The sequence below is a fragment of the Phasianus colchicus genome, chromosome 15 (assembly GCF_987193195.1).
Source record: "Phasianus colchicus chromosome 15, bPhaCol1.hap1.1, whole genome shotgun sequence".
Classification (NCBI taxonomy): Eukaryota; Metazoa; Chordata; class Aves; order Galliformes; family Phasianidae; genus Phasianus; species Phasianus colchicus.
In genome coordinates this window covers 18,415,728-18,436,061 of record NC_143450.1, presented here as the reverse complement: position 1 = coordinate 18,436,061, position 20,334 = coordinate 18,415,728, and the positions used below count along the sequence as shown (strand labels likewise).

At 49.5% G+C, this 20,334-nt stretch overlaps 1 protein-coding gene across 3 annotated transcripts in view; it reads left to right on the top strand.

Moving 5' to 3' along the window:
* The window catches only part of PPP2R2B (protein phosphatase 2 regulatory subunit Bbeta), a 70,426-nt gene that overhangs the window by 13,610 nt on the left and 36,482 nt on the right, over window positions 1–20,334 (top strand). The window contains exon 1 of one of the 3 annotated variants that reach the window (XM_031598518.2): window positions 13,292–13,475. The exons of the other annotated variants lie outside the window; for them this stretch is intronic. Within the exon in view, the coding sequence (XP_031454378.1) occupies window positions 13,406–13,475 (70 nt within the window). The 5' untranslated portion in view covers window positions 13,292–13,405. Of the gene's footprint in view, window positions 1–13,291; window positions 13,476–20,334 lie in introns of those variants that run through there. 3 annotated transcript variants of the gene reach the window in all.

Genomic DNA, 20,334 nt, shown 5'->3' with positions numbered 1-20,334 from the left:
GGGGGGTGGGCAGCGGAGCCCCCCTGCTTTGCACTGTGCTGGGTTTGTGTCCAGGCACTTGGGAGGTCAATGACTGCTGCCACCCCTCAGCATCCTCCTGCACACTGAAGAGGGGCTCGTGAGAGCTGTGACAGACCTTTGTGCATTTCTAAGTGATTCCCATTCCTCCTTCCAGGATACGTGATGCTGTGGGCCCAGGAGGCTGTAACAACAACAAAGTAGACATTAGGGAAAACTAAACATTGTCTTCTGTTATCTCACCCCTGGGAGGAGCCCAGGTGCAGCTGTGTGAGGTTGGGATGCTGCACTGGCTGATTGGTGTGGGGTGGTGCTATGGCAGGCAGTTTGCCAGCTGTGCAGTGCTGGCACCAGGGTTAGCATCCTTCTGCAGCCACCAACAGCCCCAGTGTGCTGACATCGTGTTCCTCACCTGCCCACAGCAGGTCCTTCTGGCTGTCCCTGAGGGTCCCACCAGGCTTCCCATGGATCTGTGTCACATCTTCTGTGTGTGTAACTCTGACTGTGGATGATCACTGCTGCTTTGCTGGGGAAGATCCTCTGCTGTGTCCCTTGTGCTGAGCTGACATCAGCACAGTTGCACCCCGCTGACAGCAGCTCCCATTCACAGCATGTGTTGAGCTTTGGTTTGGGAGCTCATTGCAGGCACTGAACACCAACATGAACCAGGACAGGTCTAAGCCACAGCTGATGCTTTCTTCAGTTAAAGCTGAAATTTTAAAAATCAAGTCAGACGTTTCTAAACTTTAGAGCAACAGAAAGGTGCTTTGTATGCATAAATGAGATCTGTTAACATAAACACTTGAATATTGAGGCCATGGAAGAGCTCTTACGTCATTGTAAGCTTACAGCTATAATTGATACAACTACCCTGAAGTGGTACTATTTTTTAATTTGGAAAATATAAGGCAGTAAATTCTAGGCTTAGATGATGCCTGAGCTGGAGACCATCTTATTGCTACAAAAGTGCTTCGTAGGCACTAATTTCCCAAACTAAAATGTGACCTTATTTGTGCTCTCCCAAAGCTATTGGATGGAGTTTGGATTGAGTTGCATTTTAAATTCTCATTGGTTTGATACTGAGCTGCTATTAGAAAGGAATTAATCTCCATATCCTACTCGGGCCCAGAAGAGATGTCTGGATGAGCACAGTTGAGGAGGTTTTTCACACTTTGCCTTTGGGTCCCTTTGGATGAGCTGAGGACAGTCCCTCACACTCACGCTGAGGCCCTGAGGTCTCTCTTTGCCTGGATGTGGTTGGGTGTCTGGTGCTGCTGGGGCTGTAGATCTCAGGTGAAGTACGCCTGGACCAGGCTGTATGAAGCTTTGCATGTTAGCAACCTGCTCTCTGTAAGGGAAAGCTGAAAGCTCGGAAATTCCAGTATTTGTCACTGCAAATGGTCTCCTGCCCCACATCCACTCCCAGGCTGAGTCTGTAGGCTTTTTGAGTTTAATTAAGATGAGATTGAAAGGATGGATCTAGGATTAGTGCTGCCGGGGGAGCTGGTTATTAGAGTTGCACACTGTTTACATAAGCTGCTTACTAAGGGTGTTTTGTGGGCCTTCTCCTGTGTTTCCAGGCTGGGAGAATATGTTCTCTCATGATTTTGTATTTTTGCTTACTTGTTTATTTTTGTAAATAAAGTAATATCCTTTGTTTGGGCTCTGGGATGGCAGGCAGCTCTCCGGTGAGTCTGAGCACTGACATACTATGAGGTCCTTGGTTTCATATAGCAGCACAGGAACTTGTTGGGGTGATGCTGTAAATCACTGCAAAGCATCTGCAGGGAGGTGCTCGGACCAGAAGCATAACGATGGCTGGCTGATATTGGCTTCAGGTAGAATAGCCTTTATGCATTTGGTATCAGAAGCACAGAAACACATAGCAGTTGTCATGGATGAGTTCTGGCTGCACTGTCTGTGGGAAAGCTGCCCCTTCCCTCGGAGCCCTCCTGGATGGGAGGGTCCATAGGGTCATGGCCTGTGATACATCTGATGGGGCTGTCAAGTTCTGGGCAGCATCATCTGAACTGCAGGGCTGAGCTGCACTGCATCCTTTCTGTGCTCTGTGGCCCTTCTGCACTGATCGGGTCATCCTGAGTGCCTGCAGGCAGCTGAACTGCTTCCTCCTTCAGTCACAATGGTGCTGCTCAGGTTGGCTGTTTGTTTATATCAAAGATACTTTTAGTTGCAGATATTCCACCCTATCATCAGAGGGTTTTAGAAGTGATTTTTCTTCTCCCCATTTGTGTTGGTGTCATTCCCTTTCCTGCTCTGGTTCTAATCAGAAATCCCAGCACAACCACTGCTTTCCTGGCTGCCCAGTGCTAAGGCTTCCTGCAGTTCTGCATGTCAAACCAGCTTCAGCAACACAAAGGAGCACACTTAAGAGCACATTTCTAGGGCTCCAGAATTGTTTCTGTTATGTCACTAAACGTGGGTTCAGCTGTAGCTTGCTGGTGTTCCTTTATCTATATTTAGTGAGCCCTTAAATTGGCACTAAGGTACCCTTCTGTTATCCTCCTGCTCTGAACAGACCTGACTGAGGCTGTGCAGCCAGGAGGGGAAGCAGCTGGCCGGGAAGCATTGCCCCTGAGCAGATCCATTTCCTCCTCCTGTACCTTGAGATGCAACTCAGTGCTTTTGGGGCTGGCAGGATGACTACCTGTAAGGAGCAAGCAGGGAACTTGCCTCTGTTCTCGAATCAACAGCTTGGCCTCGTGCACCGTTGCAGGACCTGCCCTGCAGTGCTCTGCACTGTGACCCTGGTGAGACCTGGAGGTGCGAAGTGGGGCTGGGTGGTGAATGCCCAGTGACAGCCTGCAGCTGCTTGGTTGTTCTGCACTGAACCCAGCTGAGAATTCTATGAATTACTGTGTTGAAGTGCAAGAGGAGCCATGAGCCCAAGTGTATCAACTCAGTGGAAACATTCATGGAAACAGGAGTCTGAGATTTAACCTTTCTCTTTTTCTGAAGGCAGATTTGCTGCAGCAAAGTCATTAAAAAAGTCTAAAAATTACTTAAATGTTTTGAAAACACGGTGAAGATGTGCTGGTGCAATTGCAATACACATAACACCGTTCTTGTGAAAGGCTAGTGACTATTTGATGGCAGTCTAAAAAACTGTATTTGATACTATGAATGATTTCCTCATGCAGATGATAAAAGAAAAGCAGGCCATCGTGGGCTGATCTTGCTATATTTGGGAAATAAGTGCTTTATCAGCTTTGTAAAGCCATATGGTGGATTTATTCAGAATCAGCAATTCCTTTCACATGCGAGTTTGAGGCACTCAGTAATGTTTTCCAGCACACAGTTCAGTAGTCTTTATTTTGTTCTCCTTTTGCAGCAGAAGGTTTGGGAGTGCTCAGCTGGCTGTGGCTGTAGGCCACCTATTATCTCAGCAATAGAAATTATCACTGATCTTAGCTCTTACAAATTCTGGTCCTTTCACATCATCGGTTCTTGTCCTTATGCAGAGCCATTTCCAGCGATGCTTTTTGTTTTTTCTTTCTATGCATTTTTGCAGAATAATGTGACTTTTAAGCTCAGTTTCTTCTGGAAATGGAGCTTGTAAGACCACACTGAATGTTTATATGTGTGGCCATCAGACCTGCTTTCCTCTGTTTCTTCTGCTCCTACTCTGGATTTGGTTGGGAGCTGGAGGTGTGAGTCACCAACTCTATGTGATGGCAGAGGGAGAAGGCCATCATGGTGCCTGGGGGGATGCAATGGTCTGGCTTCCAGGGAGGGAGCTCTGTGCCCAGTGCCAGGGCCCTGCTTGCTGGTGGAGTCCTGCAGCTGCCAAGCAGGGTCTGTGTGTGAGGAGAATCGCAGAATGGCCAGGGTTGGAAGGGACCTCAAGGATCATGAATCTCCAACCTCCCTGCCACATGCAGGACCACCAACCTCCCCACTTAGTGCTAGACCAGGCTGCCCAGGGCCCCATCCAGTCTGGTCTTGAACACCCCCAGGGATGGGGCATCCATAATCTCTCTGGGCAGCCTGTTCCAGCACCTCACTGCTCTCTGTAAAGAATTTCCCCCTGATGTCCTCAGCGTGGAGCTGAGGCGATGTGAGTCTGCATAGAAGGCTGCAGGTGTGCAGGAGAGGGGTGCAAACACACATGGCTGTACCCAGTGTGGTGCCGTGCTGTGTGGGGATGGATGTGAGATGGAACTCCTGGGCTCTGTCAGATGTTCTTCAGTGTAGGTATGTACAGCTGCGTGTGATTTTTGGTGTGCATGCTCTGTTTCTTATGGGCTGCATTCCTAAAAGCACTGAACAGTCATGGTTGTGTCTGCGGAATGCCTGCGGCCTCGCTGGCTGTGCAGAGGGCAGCAGATGCTCCATGGCTCGCAGGACTCAGCCCTTACCAGTTTATTACCGAGGATCTCTTCCCACATATCTGAGCTCAGTGCAATCCAGCCTGGTTCTTCCACCACAGTCTGATCTCTGCCACAAATATCTTCCCCTTGTGGCTATTCCAGCTGCTCTGCCCACCTGCATAATGAAGACATTTAGCACTAAATGGTATCAAAAAGGCTTTTAAAACATTATCTAATTAATCTGTGTACCATCTCTGTGAAGGCATTATGCACTAAGAAGCTGGAGAATAGAAAACTAACTGCAAATGGGGATGAGGTCAGGACCTGGTGCCTCTGTTGTGGATGTGTTTCGTATCCAAATGCAGTGTTCTATCACTATATTTGGTTGGTTTTTTACTCCCTTTTTTGTCTTAGTCTGGAACAAAATACTTACAGAATGTTCACAGGAATGGTTAGCAGTATGGCTGGGGAGGAGCTCCCATCCTGTGCGGTTTTGGGGCAGCATTCTCCACACCACACGTGGTTTCTTGCTGGGCTGGAGCAGCTGCTGTGTGTCCACAGCATCGCTGCTGAGCTCGGTCTGCTGCCTGCACACAGACAGCTGCTCCCCTGCTGCTTTCCAAGGGCAGCTCAGCCCCTGCTGAAATTTCACTTCTGTGACTGAGATGGCCGAGGAAAGTACTTTTGATGGAATGTCACAGCCATGTTTTTTTGATGCATTATTTGAGGGCAGGAGTGAGGAGGACGTTTCTGTCACACTCTTGACGCTTTATTCTCATAAATGTGAGTGTTGGAAAAACTAAGCACTGTAATGTCTGCTAACAGACCTTAGAGAGGCTGCGTAGATATAAAATAGGCTGCAGTTAGCTTTAGGCCTTTGTCTGATCAGGTGTGGGGAGTTGGACAGGAGGGCTACAGGAGATGAAGCAGGGCATGTGTTTGTGACAGGCAGGTGGGAGAGCAGCACCATAGGAGCCAACATCAGTGCTTTGTCCAGGAGAAGCTGTGTGTAATCTCTTCTCAGGGCATCTTTCTGCAGAGTTCTGGTGTGTACTGCTACAGGCCATGCTGAGTGAGTTTCTAGTCCGTGTGAACTCAGGATAACCATCTGAAATACACCAATGCCTTTTTTCTAGCTAGTGTGGTTACTGTTTTAGGTGAGTGGTCATGGCATGGAGAAACTGGCACGGAATTTCAAATGAAGAGTAAGATGCTCAGTGTTTTGTTGCCTTGGTACTGTGCTGAGTGCCCACGGAACATACAAATGAATCAATTACTCCCCATGAAAGAGTGTTTCTTCCTTTAAATGTTCAGAAATCATTAAGAAACATGACAAGAATAGAATCAATTTTGTTTGTTAAATTGGATTAAAGTAACTGCATTCCCATATGGATTGGGCAATTAGATTTAATGCTACTTTGCATACTGTTTCAGTTTCATCTTGGTAGAGATAGCTGTCTGTTTTAGGAAGTAATTCTTCTGAGGGACAATAAAATCTTAATGATCACATCATTATGTTTCAATGTGGACTCTTTTGCACGTAATATCGTCCTGACCTCATTGCTCACATTGTTGGTTTGTGCAGTGCAGGAAATGCCTCTGAGAACAGCAGATCTGTATGAGAGCACGCACACGTATTGGTGCTCGTGTGCAACCCGTGTGGCGGAGCAGGCTGCTGGTTCATGGTTTGGTCAGGGCTATTAGATTCCTTCCCTGAGGCATTTTATAATCTGTTTAACATAACACAGTCATTTGTCTTGTTTGCTGACTACTTAACAGATGGATTTGTGGTTTTTGTAATTACTATACAAACGGTAATAAGACGTGATATCTTTTATTAATTAACATTTTCAGGTTTGTTTTTCCACACGACGAGGTAGATTAGATGTAAATACCAGTGGCATACAAATATTAGTTTTAGTGTTAGCGTTTTGACAAATGGTGCAAACTTCTAAGGGTCCTCATGGTGCCTTTCTTGTTCCCAAGGTATTCTTTCTCATGTTTATCTAGAAGCACAATCACTGTGTTTTGTTAAAATATGGTCATATGGATGGAGAGCACAGACCTGGCTGATGTCCTAAAGCATTCTCTAGATGTATCCTGTGTCCGTGGTGTTCTTTCGTTGCATTTATATCCTTAAACAACATTCACATCCTGTCTTTCTTCCTGGAGGTTTCCAAAAATAGAAATTGGGTGTGAAGAGGAGCCATGGACTGCTGGATTCGCTGACTTTGTCATTGCTGTTCCCTCTTTGTGGCTCTGAGTCATGGAGAAGGAGCGCTGCCATCTAAATTCAGCAGCACATTCATGTAAGCGATGTTGAACAGGAAAAGCGTAACACTTCTTGGCCTTTCATTAGTACACAGATACTTCAAATACAAACATAATTTAAGCTGAGAGATTATTATCTGAAGAGCTTAGTTTAATAGGAGATAATGATGAGATGCACATGTAGGTGTGATGTGAGCATCACGTGGTTTCTACCCTGCCAATGGGCAGCACTGGATGGGTGGAACTGCTTTCCTTTCAAGTGCATTCCATTCCTGCTCCCTTTACTCAGCTGTGTTGTGGCAGGAAATTCACGTGCTGTCATCTCCTGTGACAACACTGCCGTTCTTGTAGAGCAACGTGGCTTTACGGTGCCAGAGAAGTGGGTGAATCAGAGTATGTTATGATGACTTGTTGATTTTTCTCATACCAAAATAGTTTTGTGCTTAAAATACATTCCACATGAAATGAAGCATGAGTGGGGCTGGGGTTGTGCTTTCCAGCACTCAAATGGATCTCAAATTTGCTTTTGTTGCCTGCAGACTTGTGTCTTTCTGTCAAGTCAGCTGTGAGGAAGGAGCTGGAAATGAGGAGGGAGCGTAGTGTGCCTTTGTTGCTGTGTGAGGGTCACTAAAAATGTGCAGGCTGCTGTGAATTTCAGAACAGTCAGTGAGGAGATCTGCCTGCAGATGGTGATCCGGGCTTCCTGAATCATCTGGCTTTCAGTACTGCAGCCAGCATTTGTTTTATTTTGCCTTACCCGATGAGCTTTCCACCAGGATGGTTGGGCAGCCATCCTTCGATGACTGCAGAACAAACTAATCCCAGTGCAGGTCAGAACTGCTGCTCTGCCAGACGTGCAATATTGTTTTCTTTGGGGAATTAATCCTGTCTGGCTGATTAGCCCGTGTGCTTTCAGTTTTATAAGGATGGCTAAGCTGTATCCAAGTGTTCTACTCAGTTCTGCTGCTAGATGACATTTGAAGACAAGAATGATGATTCCTATGTAATAATCCCAGTGCAAAGGTTTGCAGTGTTGTAAAACTGGCCGTGCTCATTGTAAGATGTAGGTCGCCCTGCTTAAATTTATGCTGTGATTTCATTACTCTTCGGTGTAGTCCACATTCAAATGAAATGGAGGCAGTGGAGTAACTGCAGTTTAGGATGATTCAAAATGATGATGTCTTGGTGCCTTGTATTAGCATAAAATCAATAAAATCCACCTTCGGAGCCATGCAAAATCTTGTGTATTTAGTGCTGATTTAATAGAAATAAACCTTAAGCAGTCATGCTGACAATGTTTCATCCTGGGTTGAGGGGTTTGAGTGCTCTGTAGAAATGCATTGCCTGAAAAACTCAGCTTTTCTCTGGGTCAAACTATAACCCTGTTTTCTCCTTTGTGCTGCTTCTGGTTGGGCAGCTGATGGATAACTGGGTTACAGACTGGTTGTTTGGTAGCTTTCCAGTTTTCTTCACTGCTGAGGTGTGTGACTGTCGTCTTTGCACTGTGGAATTGTTTTTTCACCCTTGGCTCCATGACCAGACTTTTTAAAGTAGGATAGTGGTGAATGATGAGGAAGGATGCTATTGGAGGGCTGTTCACACTGGAATGGGCACCAACAGCATCTGGTCCATAAAGTTTCTGTGAGAAATCAGCCTGTTCACACTGCATCCCACGAGCAGCGGATGAAGGGCGCACGAAGCTGAAGCAAGCTTCCATTGGGAAGATAAGCAAATTATCTTCAGTATAGTTTTACAGTATTTCTTTTGCTCAAATGCACATGCAAATTCACATGTTGTTCTAGACAGTGATCAAATCTAAAATGTTTTTGTGTTTATATTGCTGCATGATGCATTGGAATTAACTGTATGACTTTTCTTCACCAACTGGAAATAAATCAATAGGGAAATGTCATAAACAAAATGTTGCCCTTATTTTTCCTCCCTGTGCTCACTAGATTTAGTTATTAGGCCTTAGACTTCCTGTAATGGCTACCCTATGAACAGTGTTCCAGTATTATCTTGCATCCTTTCTTTTGATCTCAGACCTGGGTATCCAACCAATACAAATCAATTTCTGTCACTCTGCTGTTGTTTTTGGTGGACTGTATGGAAAGTTAAGACAGACAAAAAGCCAATGACAGCAAATTGCCATGACCACAACAGGAGGCCTCAGCTGTAGCACTGCTCTCAAGCAGAAGCTTATTCCTTAGCATGAACTGCTCTCAATGAGTTCTGGTACACTGATGCTATAACAAGTGGCCTTAATCTTCAGACATGGGAAATCCTATTTACTGAGTAATTATTTAAGCTAATTATATCTCTGATGTGAGGAACATGTGATGAAGAGTTCACACTATATCCTTTAAAAACATTGAAGTCTTGGATCCTGAATAAAAAAAGTCTGATTCTGTTCTGGGAGCATTGTATGTGTTCTGATGTAGTTGAGAAATAATACAGAGAAAAATGTGTTTGTTGTGGTGAGATAATCTGTAGAGTAATAGAAGCTGCAGTTTGTAACAAGTCTTCCCTGGAAGTGCTTTGTTTGCACTGCAGTTTCACAGTTAGGGTATCTGTTGTGTTATCAGGAGTGATTGGATAAAAAGAAACACATTTTGGCTTTCAAAAAGCTGCATTTGAAATCAAACTCCTCTGTAGAAAACCAAGGAGCAGCATTTGATCCCATGGATACAAAACGTCCTGGGGGGCAGTGCAGTTCCCATCGTACGCTGGCTGCCTAGGGAGCATTCCTGCTGTGTGTCACTGGCACAGGCAAGGTCAGCATCGGCCCATTGCCTGCCTGCAGGATGTGGTTGGAGTCAACACTGCCGAGGGAAGCAGTTTGCTACAGGGAGCTGAATGACAGTGGGCCAAGTGGCTGTGAAGATGGGCTGTGTCTGCCTACGTGGGCAATAGCAGTGCAGGGCTCTCGGTGGTGGGATCTGTCCTGTTTGCACAACCCGGGCTGGTAGGAATGGATGGGCATGCACAGCCAAGCAGGCTGATTGCTGGCAACCTGTGCTGGGCTGTGTGAGCCACGAAGCTGCTGTGCTGCTCACTGCACTGCCTGCTGGTCTGAGCCCTTCTCAGCAGAGCAGCAGGTGTTGCAGGTGCAGAAATGCAAGTCAGATTGCTATGGAATAATCAGTAGGTGATCCAGGTCTGCTCTTTGGGATGCACAAATGGCATCTCTTTTTCTGATTTAAATGTATTCAATTGTTATTTCCATCTGCTTAGTTAGCTTTTTGATTCATAATATATATATGTGCATATATATATATGTATATGTATAAATAGTATGTATACATATGGAGTGAGACAGACTTTACAAGCAACTCTACCTGTGCTTTTGGTGCATCACTGATAAACATAAGATGGTTCCATGTCCATAAGGGATGAGGTAGATAACAAACTGCATAACCCTTCTTACAGTCAGCAGATGACCAGTTCCTCAGGGAAATCCTGATGCTAGCTAAGAATGGAAATGGAAAACAAACTATGAAAAGAGCGAAGCAGAGAACCCTAAGGCAGTACATAAATGAGTATATGCCAGATCAGCTCATGTGCTAGAATAAAAGACAGTTCCTGAAGGAAGTGTGATTGTCCCTCAACTAAGAAAGATAAAAATAATGGAAGAAATGAACAGTGTATCCAAAGTATACACAGCCACACGTATGTTACACATGCAGTTCTGGCAATACAGAAGAAAATAGAGAGTAGTTCTACACTGAAAAAAGGAGTTGCATTAGCTCAGTTGTAGCTACTGTTGTATGTATAAAGGGAGAAAGACTTTGTTCCCTAAGGAAGGTAGCAATTGTTATAACGGGCATTGCTGCAGTGGTGGTGGTATCCTCTGGATCAGCTCTGCTGTATTTAAGGTATCTTGTCACAAAGTGTCATTCAGGATGGAGAATATAGATGTGCACTGCGTGACATCAGAGGGAGAGGATCTTTCAAATGAGTCGTGCTGTCCTGTGCCCATAGGGCTGCCCTGTGCTAGAATACCTGCAGATGGAGAGGGAAGAGCCCACATGAGGTACTCACCTGGAGCACATTCACCTGCAGTGCACGTCCTTCCATGGGCTGGGTTGGATTGGTGTTTGGTGGGCAGTGCAAGTGGTACCTTTCTAGGTGTTCCCCAAAATCCATGGGCTGTGAACGCCTTGTGGCATGAGCCAAGGTAATGGAGAGAGACCTTCGAGGTTCAAAAGGAATGCTACTTTAATATATTAAACAGTTAGAAAGGCACCTTTTTTCTTTTTCTTTTTTTTTTAACACATACCAGCAATTAGGAAAACAGAATAATACTCATGGATGTGAAGGTAAAAACAGATTTGATGAAGGAAGTTTTTTCATGTGAGCTTCATGCTGAGAATGAAATCAGGTTTGATTCAGTTATTAATAATACACTGTATAGGTCCTGCAGAAACCTATGCACAGAGCCTATTCTAATTGAAGCAAAATCAGTGGAGTGGAAAGTGTCCTGGCTCTTCAAGAGATGTCAAAGTACAGAACGTGGAGACACCTGGGAGCTTGGAAAACAGTGACAGCTCCAAGCTGACCTTTGGCGAATTTAATCTGCAAATGGGTTCCTGCTTAGGACAGCTAATGCTTTTAGATATTGTGGAGGCTCGTTCCTGGATTTTAAAAAGCTGAGAATAAATGGATTTCATGATGCAGCTCCTATGCACATTGCATAACAAACAGGTGGCTTGCAGATATATTACAGTGTATTGAGAAACTTTGCAGGACTTATGAATTTGTAATTACGCGTAATGAGGAGAATTTTCCTAGTTAATAAAGGAGAAAGAAGCAGGCATATGTTGAAGTGGGAATACACTGAAAGCAGAACCTGCTGGAAAGAAAGGGAAGGAGGTTGCTGGTTTGAACTTATGTTTCAAAAATAATATCTATAACCATTTCTGGAGCTTGTGATTGAGCTGGGTGCTGCCTTTTGACCAAGAGTTGCCATCTGAGGCTTGAAGGGAGGAAGTTAACATTCGATTATTAAAAGAAATCCATCTTCATCTTTTCTGGAGTTGAAATTGCTTAAGTCAGATTGTATCCTTCAAAGAGTACAAGTGCCTACCTGCAGGCAAGCACACATTGTAGGTAGAGATAATTGGATATGTGTGCCTATATATATGCGTTTAATCTTTCTTCTATCTTTTACTGTGGGACCATTAGCTCCTCTTTGCAGGCAGGAAATGGATGTGGATAAGAACACAAGTGCAGAGGTGTGGTTTGTCCTGCCCAGAGTCGGCAATAGCTCCTGGTCCTATAAGCGCTGGTGTTCTCCAAGGTGCAGTTTTACATCAGCCTCCATGTGACAGCATTTCAGAACTGGTCCTGGGAAGCAGACAGCTGAGGACCTGGGAATTCACAAGGTTGGGATATCTGGTCTTGTAGGAGCACTTGTCTGTGGTGACCTGTGAGCTGTTTCAGCTGCGTGCTGTGGGACGGCCCTGCCCTGCCTACAAGGTGCACGATGGAGTCCTTCAGCTTCCTCACCAGAAGAAGCTGTCTCCCATGCTCCCCTGAAATACACATTTCCCCAGGAGGCAGGGCCATCCCAGCAGAATGCTGCTGGCTATAAAACGCTGCACCTTGCCAATGAGATTCTAATTGTGCTACAGTTAGGAGAAGAAATTGAACTGCAGTGCAGCAGTGTATTTTACAGTGTCACCCAGCACCTGTCTATTCCCTTCACATCCCGTGTTTCCCTTCCATCCCAGTAACAGTTCTGCTCTGATGATGTGGCACTGTGCTCTGTGGTGGGACTGAGGGGCTGCAGGAGGTGGGCACCCCGGTAGGGCGCAGGCTGTGTTTGTGTGCCTGTGTTCCTTTGGCAGCGATTGGGTGAAGGAAAGCTGTGTGTCAGTTGTGGCTCTGGTGTGAGGCATGAAGGTGTGCCTGCCCCCTCGTGATTATTCCCAGGGCATGCATCACTGCCCTTCTGGAGATATCTTGTATATCAACACCATGTATGGATTCGACCTCTGAGTTCAGATGCGGTAAGTAACAGAGGTGGAGTCAGAGGAAATCACCTTCGTGTGTATTTGTGTCTGACAGCTGCTCAGTCACTGCCAAGGCTTATTCCCTCAAAACCCACCCAAAAAACAATTGTTTCGTTTTGGAGTGCACCTGGTGCCATGTCCAGAACAAAGCCTGTCCTTTTGGAAATGTTCCCTGAGATGCAGGATGCTCGGTTTCCTGGTGGTTCCTGGTGTTTGTGCTGTTCACCTGGTGGTATCACCGCTCCCCGGCGTGCGTTGACCCTCGCAGCCATAACTGCCCCGCAGCCCGATCGCTTTCCGCGGCTGAGGCACGGCGAGCTCCCCCGGAGCAGCCCCGGGCGCACACCGTATATCTGCTGGCGGCGCGATCACCCCCGCGGCTCCGGGACGCCTCTTTACGCGCTGCGGCTCCTCTTCTGCCGGAAAAGGGGCCTGCGGTCAGATCGCCAATGCGCTGCGGTTCGGGATGTGCGGGGCCGCGTTCCCAGTCCCGGCTCTCCTTCAGGCGAGAGCTCCGCCGCGGTAGGAGCATCCCGTGGCCGCTGCGGCCGCCCGAGCTGCGCCGTACCCGACGGGGCGGGCGGAGCGGGGCACGCCCTGCAGCGCGGCGCGGAGCCGTGCGGTGCCGTATGGGAGGAGCCAGCGGCTCCACCGCCCCTGCGCTCCCCCCACGCCGCCGCATTTCGCGGCCGGCCGCCGCGGAGCAGGGCGCGGGGGGGATGATGGATCCGCGGCTGCGGCTGCTGACGCCCCGAGCCCGCCAGCCCGCCGTCAATGGAGGAGGACGTTGAGACCCGCAAGATCAACAGCAGTTTCCTGCGAGACCACAGCTATGCGACGGAAGGTGAGCGCCCCGGGGGCGACGGCGGCAGCAGGTGGGGGCCGCCCCCCGGCAGCATCCCCTTCGCTCTCCGTCCTCCCGCTTCTCCTCGCGCCGCCGGCACCTTTCTCCTCCTCCCCGACATCTCCCCGGAGCGCGGCGCGGTTCGGCCCGCCCGGGGCCGGGCATTGCAGCCGTCCCGCCGGGCAGCGGCAGCTGCTGCCGGGGAGCGGGAGGGGGCGCGGGCCGAGCCCCGCAGAGCCGTGCGGGCTGCGGTTACCCCGCTCCGGTGACTCAGCAACGCCGGACCCGGTGCATTTCCACCAGCATCGCGGCTTACCCGCCCGCTGCGGCCGCAGCCCTCTCCGGATCCGGTGTTGCGGATGAGGTCTGACATCTTGGATGCACGAGAGCCTCTCGGGTGTCAGTCAGAGCTGTCCCCCAGCGGGTACCGCAAGGGCTGGAGCCGCAATCCGGTGTGTTGCTCCCGCAGTTGTATACGAGTCAGAGAAGCTCGTAACAGTAGCAAAGGCTCTGCGAGTGCTGCAGCGCTCGCGAGTCCCGGCCCTTCTCCTCGCCGCGCTCCAGGGCTGCCCGACGTCGCTGTGATTCTCGGGAAGGGCAGCGGATGCCTCGCAGCCGAAACGGGGCCGATGGGACGGGGCAGAGCCGGGAGCGCTTAGAGCCGGGTTTGTGCCTGAGCAGAACGAGCCGCTCCCTGCGGATTCGCGGGCGGGTGTGTGTGTGTGTGTGTGTGTGTGTCACTAGTGTGTGTCCGTTCCTCGGGGGGCTGCTGTGTCAGGGCACGGCTGTGTGGGCCGGGTGAGCACAGGGCTCATCGTCCCATTGCCTGTTCCATTCTGTGGGAGTCAGCAGAGCTCGTGTGGGGCTGCTGTGGAGAAGAGGAGTTTCTGATTGCAACAAAGCGCTCATGCTGCTGCTGCCTTGCAAGGGTGAGCATTCCTGACAGCTGCTGTGCTAAGTGGGAAGGCTTGGGGGATGTAGGTGGGCACAGGGTCAAAAGAGACTTCCTTATCTTATGATTGTATAGGTGCTTCCCCATGTAGCCTTGGACAATAGCTGTTCTTGTAGGGTTAGGAAGTATAAATGAGCGTAATTGTTGTTACAGGAGTTAAATGGCTGTCTCAGAGCTATTCTTCTTACAAGCCTCTGCAAGAAGAAGCATGCTTTCTGACTTGTGGTATTACAGAGGTGAGGAGATGCCTGTTAGACATGAGCGGCGTCACAGCCCTGGCTCAGCCTTGGGCCCTGGCCACTGCTGCACTGGGACATGAATTTCCTGTAGTGGTTCCGGGTTAGGGGAGGTGGTGAGGCTGTGCTCAGTTCAGGGATTGAACAGTGAGCTGCAAAGTGCTCACCTATGGCAAGCAGGCAGCCGGAGCACAGCCAGCCACATATCAGCACTGGTGCAGCCCTCCTGCTTTCTGCCTTGGGAGGAAAATGTGGTTGCTTTGAGGCAAAACCCAGTGCCCCATCCCTTCAGCAGTTATTGGTTCTCCCATCAGAACTGACACCTTCAGGAAACTTTGACAACAGCGTCCACACCAGAGTACAGACAGGCTGACCAGCTGTTTGGTTAGCAGCCAAACACTCCTCACCTTATTGGTTCATTCTTGTAAGGCTCTGGAGAAAGGCAGCATAGGACCAAACTGGTGGACTCCAGGACATCACTCAAGGAGAGTTAATCTATCTATTGGAAAAATGGCACCTTAATATAATAACTGCAAGCTTTGGATATCTGATGAGCTACACAAGAAGACGCTGTGCAAACTGGCACTGCCTGTGTGTAGCTGAAATGCAAGTACTCAGAGCTGACAAGGATTGGAGGCGGTGGAGTGAAGCTGCAGTGTTGCTGGCTCCTGGCACCGTGTCCCAGTGCCGGCCCCATGTGCCTCGATCCGTGGGGCAGGGCTGTGGTGCTGGCCTGGCTCTGCATGCACAGGTTGGGGACGTTTCTGTTTCTGTGTTCGTGGGATGATGTGACACAGGGCTTCCAGTGCGGCAGTGCACACAGGGCAGGGGAGCTCCGTGCTTCCACTGGCAGGCAGCTTGGTTGAGGTCTGTGGAAGGATGAGCTTGCCATGACTGTGGCAGGCAGCACGTACAGATGGAATGTGGCTGCCCTGCTGTGACCTGGCTGGGAGGGATGAAGGGCTGAGCTGCGCCTGCAGGGAGGTCAGCCGGTGGCACTCGGAGAGCTGGAGATTTTCTAGCCTGCTGTTGCAGTGATAAGATCTGGTCTGTCTGGTAATCCACTGTAAATTTCTCCAAGTTGTACGCTGGTGTTTTCAGAGTGGTGGAGGAAATAGCACTAGAAAACTACACCAATCTTCTCCATAGACATGAAATAGACAGAAATGTTTGTAGGTAATCCACTGCTTCTGATTCTAGGTGTAGTTATTCTGCCCCAGAAAGCCATGCGTGCTCTGAAGTGGCAGGGCTTACTGGTGTGGTGTGAAGGAAAAAAATTATGAAAGAAAATATTCTTTTTTTTTTTCTCCTGGGTGCGAAAGCAGCATATTCCTAAAGTGATCTGGTTGATAACCTGCCTTCTGTTAAAAATCCTCCCAAAGCTGCTTGGAGGGCAGAGACTTGTTTTGGAAATGGAGGTGTCTGTGGTGTGTCAGCTGAGGAAGTAAATAGACTTATGTAATGTGGTTTCGTGAAGTGTCACTTAAATAGGTCTGGTATTTTTATGCAAATACGGGATGAGGATGGTATTTCAAAAGCACACACTCAGTGCCTTGTTCTTGTGTGACTCTCAGGAGTATCCTAATGAAGGAGATGCACCCATTGTGCTAATTCAGTTCTAGCTGCCAGGGAAGATTGAGTTTCAGAGATGTGGTGCACACCACCAGGGGGTCCGGCCCAGGGTCCTCAGGCAGTGCCCAGGGTTGGTGGCCCAGGGCCTTGCAGTGTCCCCAGGGTGGGTGCTGTGTGTGTGGAACACTGGGTGGTTTTGTTCTGCTGCAGAAATCCATCTTGATTAGAAATTTTGCTGAGCTCCCAGTCAAAAATAGGACAAATAAAGACCATCTGAATAACTTCCACTTTGAGATGTGCTTGCTAGAGATGCTGAAGAGCTCCTCACACCTCTATCCCCAAAGCTGGGCAGTTGCCAACAACCCAACCCAAAGCATCATCTCCTGAAGCCCCCAGCTGGGCAGTGAGCTGTGGTTGTGCAGCCCTCCCACCCACCTGGCCATTTTCTGAGCCCTTCCCATGGCTGCAGTTGGGCAGATGCCTCCAGACGAGAGGAGCATTGCTGACACCCTTTGCTCTGCTTGGTGCCCAGGAGCTTGCACTCTGTGGTTTGGATGGGATGGGAGCTGTGGGCATCAGGGCTCAGCCAACAGGACACCAGATGAGTGGCAGAACTAGGGAGGTGTGTGTGTGTGGCCATGGGGTGCATCTCCCATCAGATGCCTGGTTGGTGGGACAGGGTCCTCCTGCCCTCTCTGTCTGTACCTTTTGTGCTGCTGTGGGACTCCAGCGCTGCAACTGCAGAGAGCCCATGTAGCTCAGCCCTGCTGTAGGGCTCTTGGAGAGCTATGCTTTCCTGCTGGCCGGGTATGATACGCAGGGAAATACTACGAGGCCTGACAGGTGCCCTTCCTTCCCAAAAGTCCGTTCCCTTGCTCCAGGGGAAGAGTTCTCCCCTCGATGCTGCAGACATAGGAGAGCTGTGGGAGGACTGGTCTGCAGTGTGCATTGCGTGGTGTGTGCCCCAGCTGTACGCACTGCAGCCAGTGCCCCAGAGCCAGGCAACGAGGTATTGGTTGGCATCTGGCACAATCACTTTCCAGCAGAACACTTTGGGAATGCCTGCGCAGAAACACTGCAGAACACCTGGCCTTGCTAGCAGCAACTCCTGGCTCCTGCCCTTGGCTAACTGGTGCTTTCTCAGTTCCACAGTGCAGCCCTTGGTTGCACCTCCAGCAGTGTCCCTGCTCTCTGGCAGCATGGTCACGTCTGTGAAGCATGGGGTGGCCCTGGGGCTCTGCCAGGTGCTGAGGATGCAGCTCCTGCCTGCACACCCATGCGCTGGTGTTGGCTGGTGCTTCAGTGAATCTTTAATTGCTCTGAACCGTGTTTCCAAAACCAAATAGATTTGCCATTAAGAAATCTGTCATTAAGCCCTCACTTCTTTTTCCCAGTTGAATCTCGCTCCTCCCAGCTGTAGCTCCTCTGCCACCCTCCATTCCCATTCAGATGTGCCCTATGCATAGCAGTCCCTGCCCCACAGGCCCCATGAGCGTTGGATTGTGAACAGCTTCCTCAGGGCTCTTTTGTTCTGGTTTGTGGAGGGAGAAATAATCCATGCCCCCAAACCTGGATGCCTTTGGCCACTCATTCCCTCAGGTCACCAGGTGACATCGGGTGGCCGCTGCGTTCTCCTTGCACCAACAGAGCTGCAGGGATGGATCAGCTGCTCTCTGGAGTTGAGTCTCGCTGTGCTGAGTGCCTAAAAGCTTTCTTGCTTTCAGTGCCCACTTGCTAAGAGCTCTCTGTGGCAGTGACAGTGACTTTTTTCTTCCATCTATACATAGTCTTCTTAGAAGCAGGAAGTGAGGTGTTTCCCCCTTGCCTGGCTCAGGATGAGAGCTACCAGGTATTTTTGTTGTCATGAATGATGTTAATTGTGGTCTGGGGATCATCTGGATTGAGATTTGATTAATCCAGGAACCTCCTTGAAGTGGTTGTTTTATCACATAAGTACTCTGATTACACAACTCCATCCTTTGTGCTTTCAGTTATACACAGACATCATAGGACTCCCCGACCTCTCCCTGCACGTGGTCCAGTTGTTCTGCAGGGCTGAGGACGTGTCTCCTATCTAATCCTGGGGTCACTGCAAAAGCGATGAGTCTAACTTGGCCATTCCTGTTGTACTGCGTCAAAGCTGACTTGGGATGCTCTAATCTGTGGATTAATGAGAGAATAGATTTGCTTGGGGACTCTGTAATCCTGGATTACTGGAAGTGCTGGGAACGGGTAATGCTGAGACTCAGGCTCACTACTGATGGGGTGGCTGCAGTGATGCAGAGTGCTCACTCCGCAGGCTGCGTCCTGCAGCCCTGCTGGGGCTGTGGTCTCCCTTTGCTGTGCTGGCACAGAGGTGTGATAGCTCTGATGGGGAAACCTCTGAAACCTCCCCAGAGCAGCAGTTATCTACAAGGGTCATTAGATCTCTGTGAACAGTGTCTGCAAGAAGAAACCAGGCAATGTCATGAAAGCTGATGGTCAGCTGCTGCTTGGCTTGAAGTCTGGGCTGGAGCAGAGGCATTCCACTCCCAGGGAGCTGGGGGAAGAGATCCTTTGAAAACCAAAGTCCAGCTGTATGAGATGCTGGAAATGGGCTGGTGTGGGCTGTGAGAGGTGTGTGGAGGTGAGGCAGTGAAGCAACAGCACAGCGGGGCTGAGGCTGCTGTTGACGTGGCAGGATGCTGATCAAGCAGGTTAAAAATAGCAGCTGCTCGCTCCTCCCCAGCTCGGCTGCGTGGCTGCGACCAGGAGCTGGAAGTGCTTATGTCGATGTGCTGAGCAGGCACAAAGCCCAGCTGCAGCCACGGGGATGGGTACCGCAGGGGGTGTGGGGCCATGCCGGACTGGGCTGGGGGAGCTTGGAGCTGGAGGCTGAGCACCCAGCATGTGCCCTCCTCCCCCAGTGCCCCTGCAGAGCTTGGCTGAGCATCTCACGCTCCTCCTGCACTCTTCCTGGCTCCCCAGAGCTGTGCCTTCAGGTGCTGGCAGCATCCTGGCCCTGCAGTGGCAGAACTGGGCCAGGAGCACAGCCACGGCTGTGTGAGCACTCTGTGCAGCACAGAGGGGCAGGAGGTCGATGTGCAGGCTGGGGCAGGGAGGTGTGGACGTGGCCAGAGGATGGAGCCACTCTGCTCATTGGCAGCAGCCCCTGCACCGTGGGGTTCAGGCAGTGGTGGGCACACAGCCCGTGGGTGGTCAGTGCCTCGTGGTGCCCGCACCATCCACAGTGTCTGATTCCCCAGATGCCCCAGAAGTGTAATTCTGTGCGAAATGGGCATGAGTTGTGTAGCAGCTCCCATCTCTGATGGGAGATGTTGTTCATACATTGCCAGAAGTGCTTTTCACAACTTGCATCCTGCTGTCCTCCCCAGTAAAGGTGTAACTGAACAATTAAAGTCAATATCTCCATTCAGAGCAGTCATTCCAGCACTGGCTGTTATTTTTCTCCTGATGTACTCTAAGCCTAATTTCTCGAGGGGAAACTTTTGATGGATCTTTGACTGAAAGATTTTGTTTTCCCATAGTGGCTGCAGCCATGGAGGGATGGAGAGCAGCACTGTTTCCCTTTGTGCTGTGATGCTGTTGGCCTTTGTGTAGCACTGGAGGCACAGACGCAAATTTGCGGTACCTCTTTCCAGCTGCCTGGGGTGGGTGTTTGGGCACCAGCAGTGCCAACCTCAGCAGCATGGGAGATCCAGGAGCTGGGGAGCTGGCTGTGTAGCTTCTGTGGCTTTTCTGTTTTGTTGCTTTTCAGTCTTTTACTGCTTCAGGCTGCTGAGTTCAAACCAACCCTCACTGCAGCTTCAGCTCACTTTGTTTCAGGGTCAACTTGCAAAGGATGTTATAGTGCTTTGAGGTGCAATACATACCTTATGAAGAAAGAAGGACTGCAAGTAGGTTAGGTGCATTTTATTGCAACCTCTTGAGAGGTTAAAGGAATCACAGGAGTTTGGGCTTCAGGGCTGCAGGAGAGAGCCATTTTCAGGCAGAATTTCTGCGCAGCCTTTTTGTTTCTTTTTAGAACTGTTTGCTCTCTTGTGCGTGTGCAAGGCAGTCAGCTGCTCAGCAGCGTGCCGGTCATCTCTCCTAAATCCAT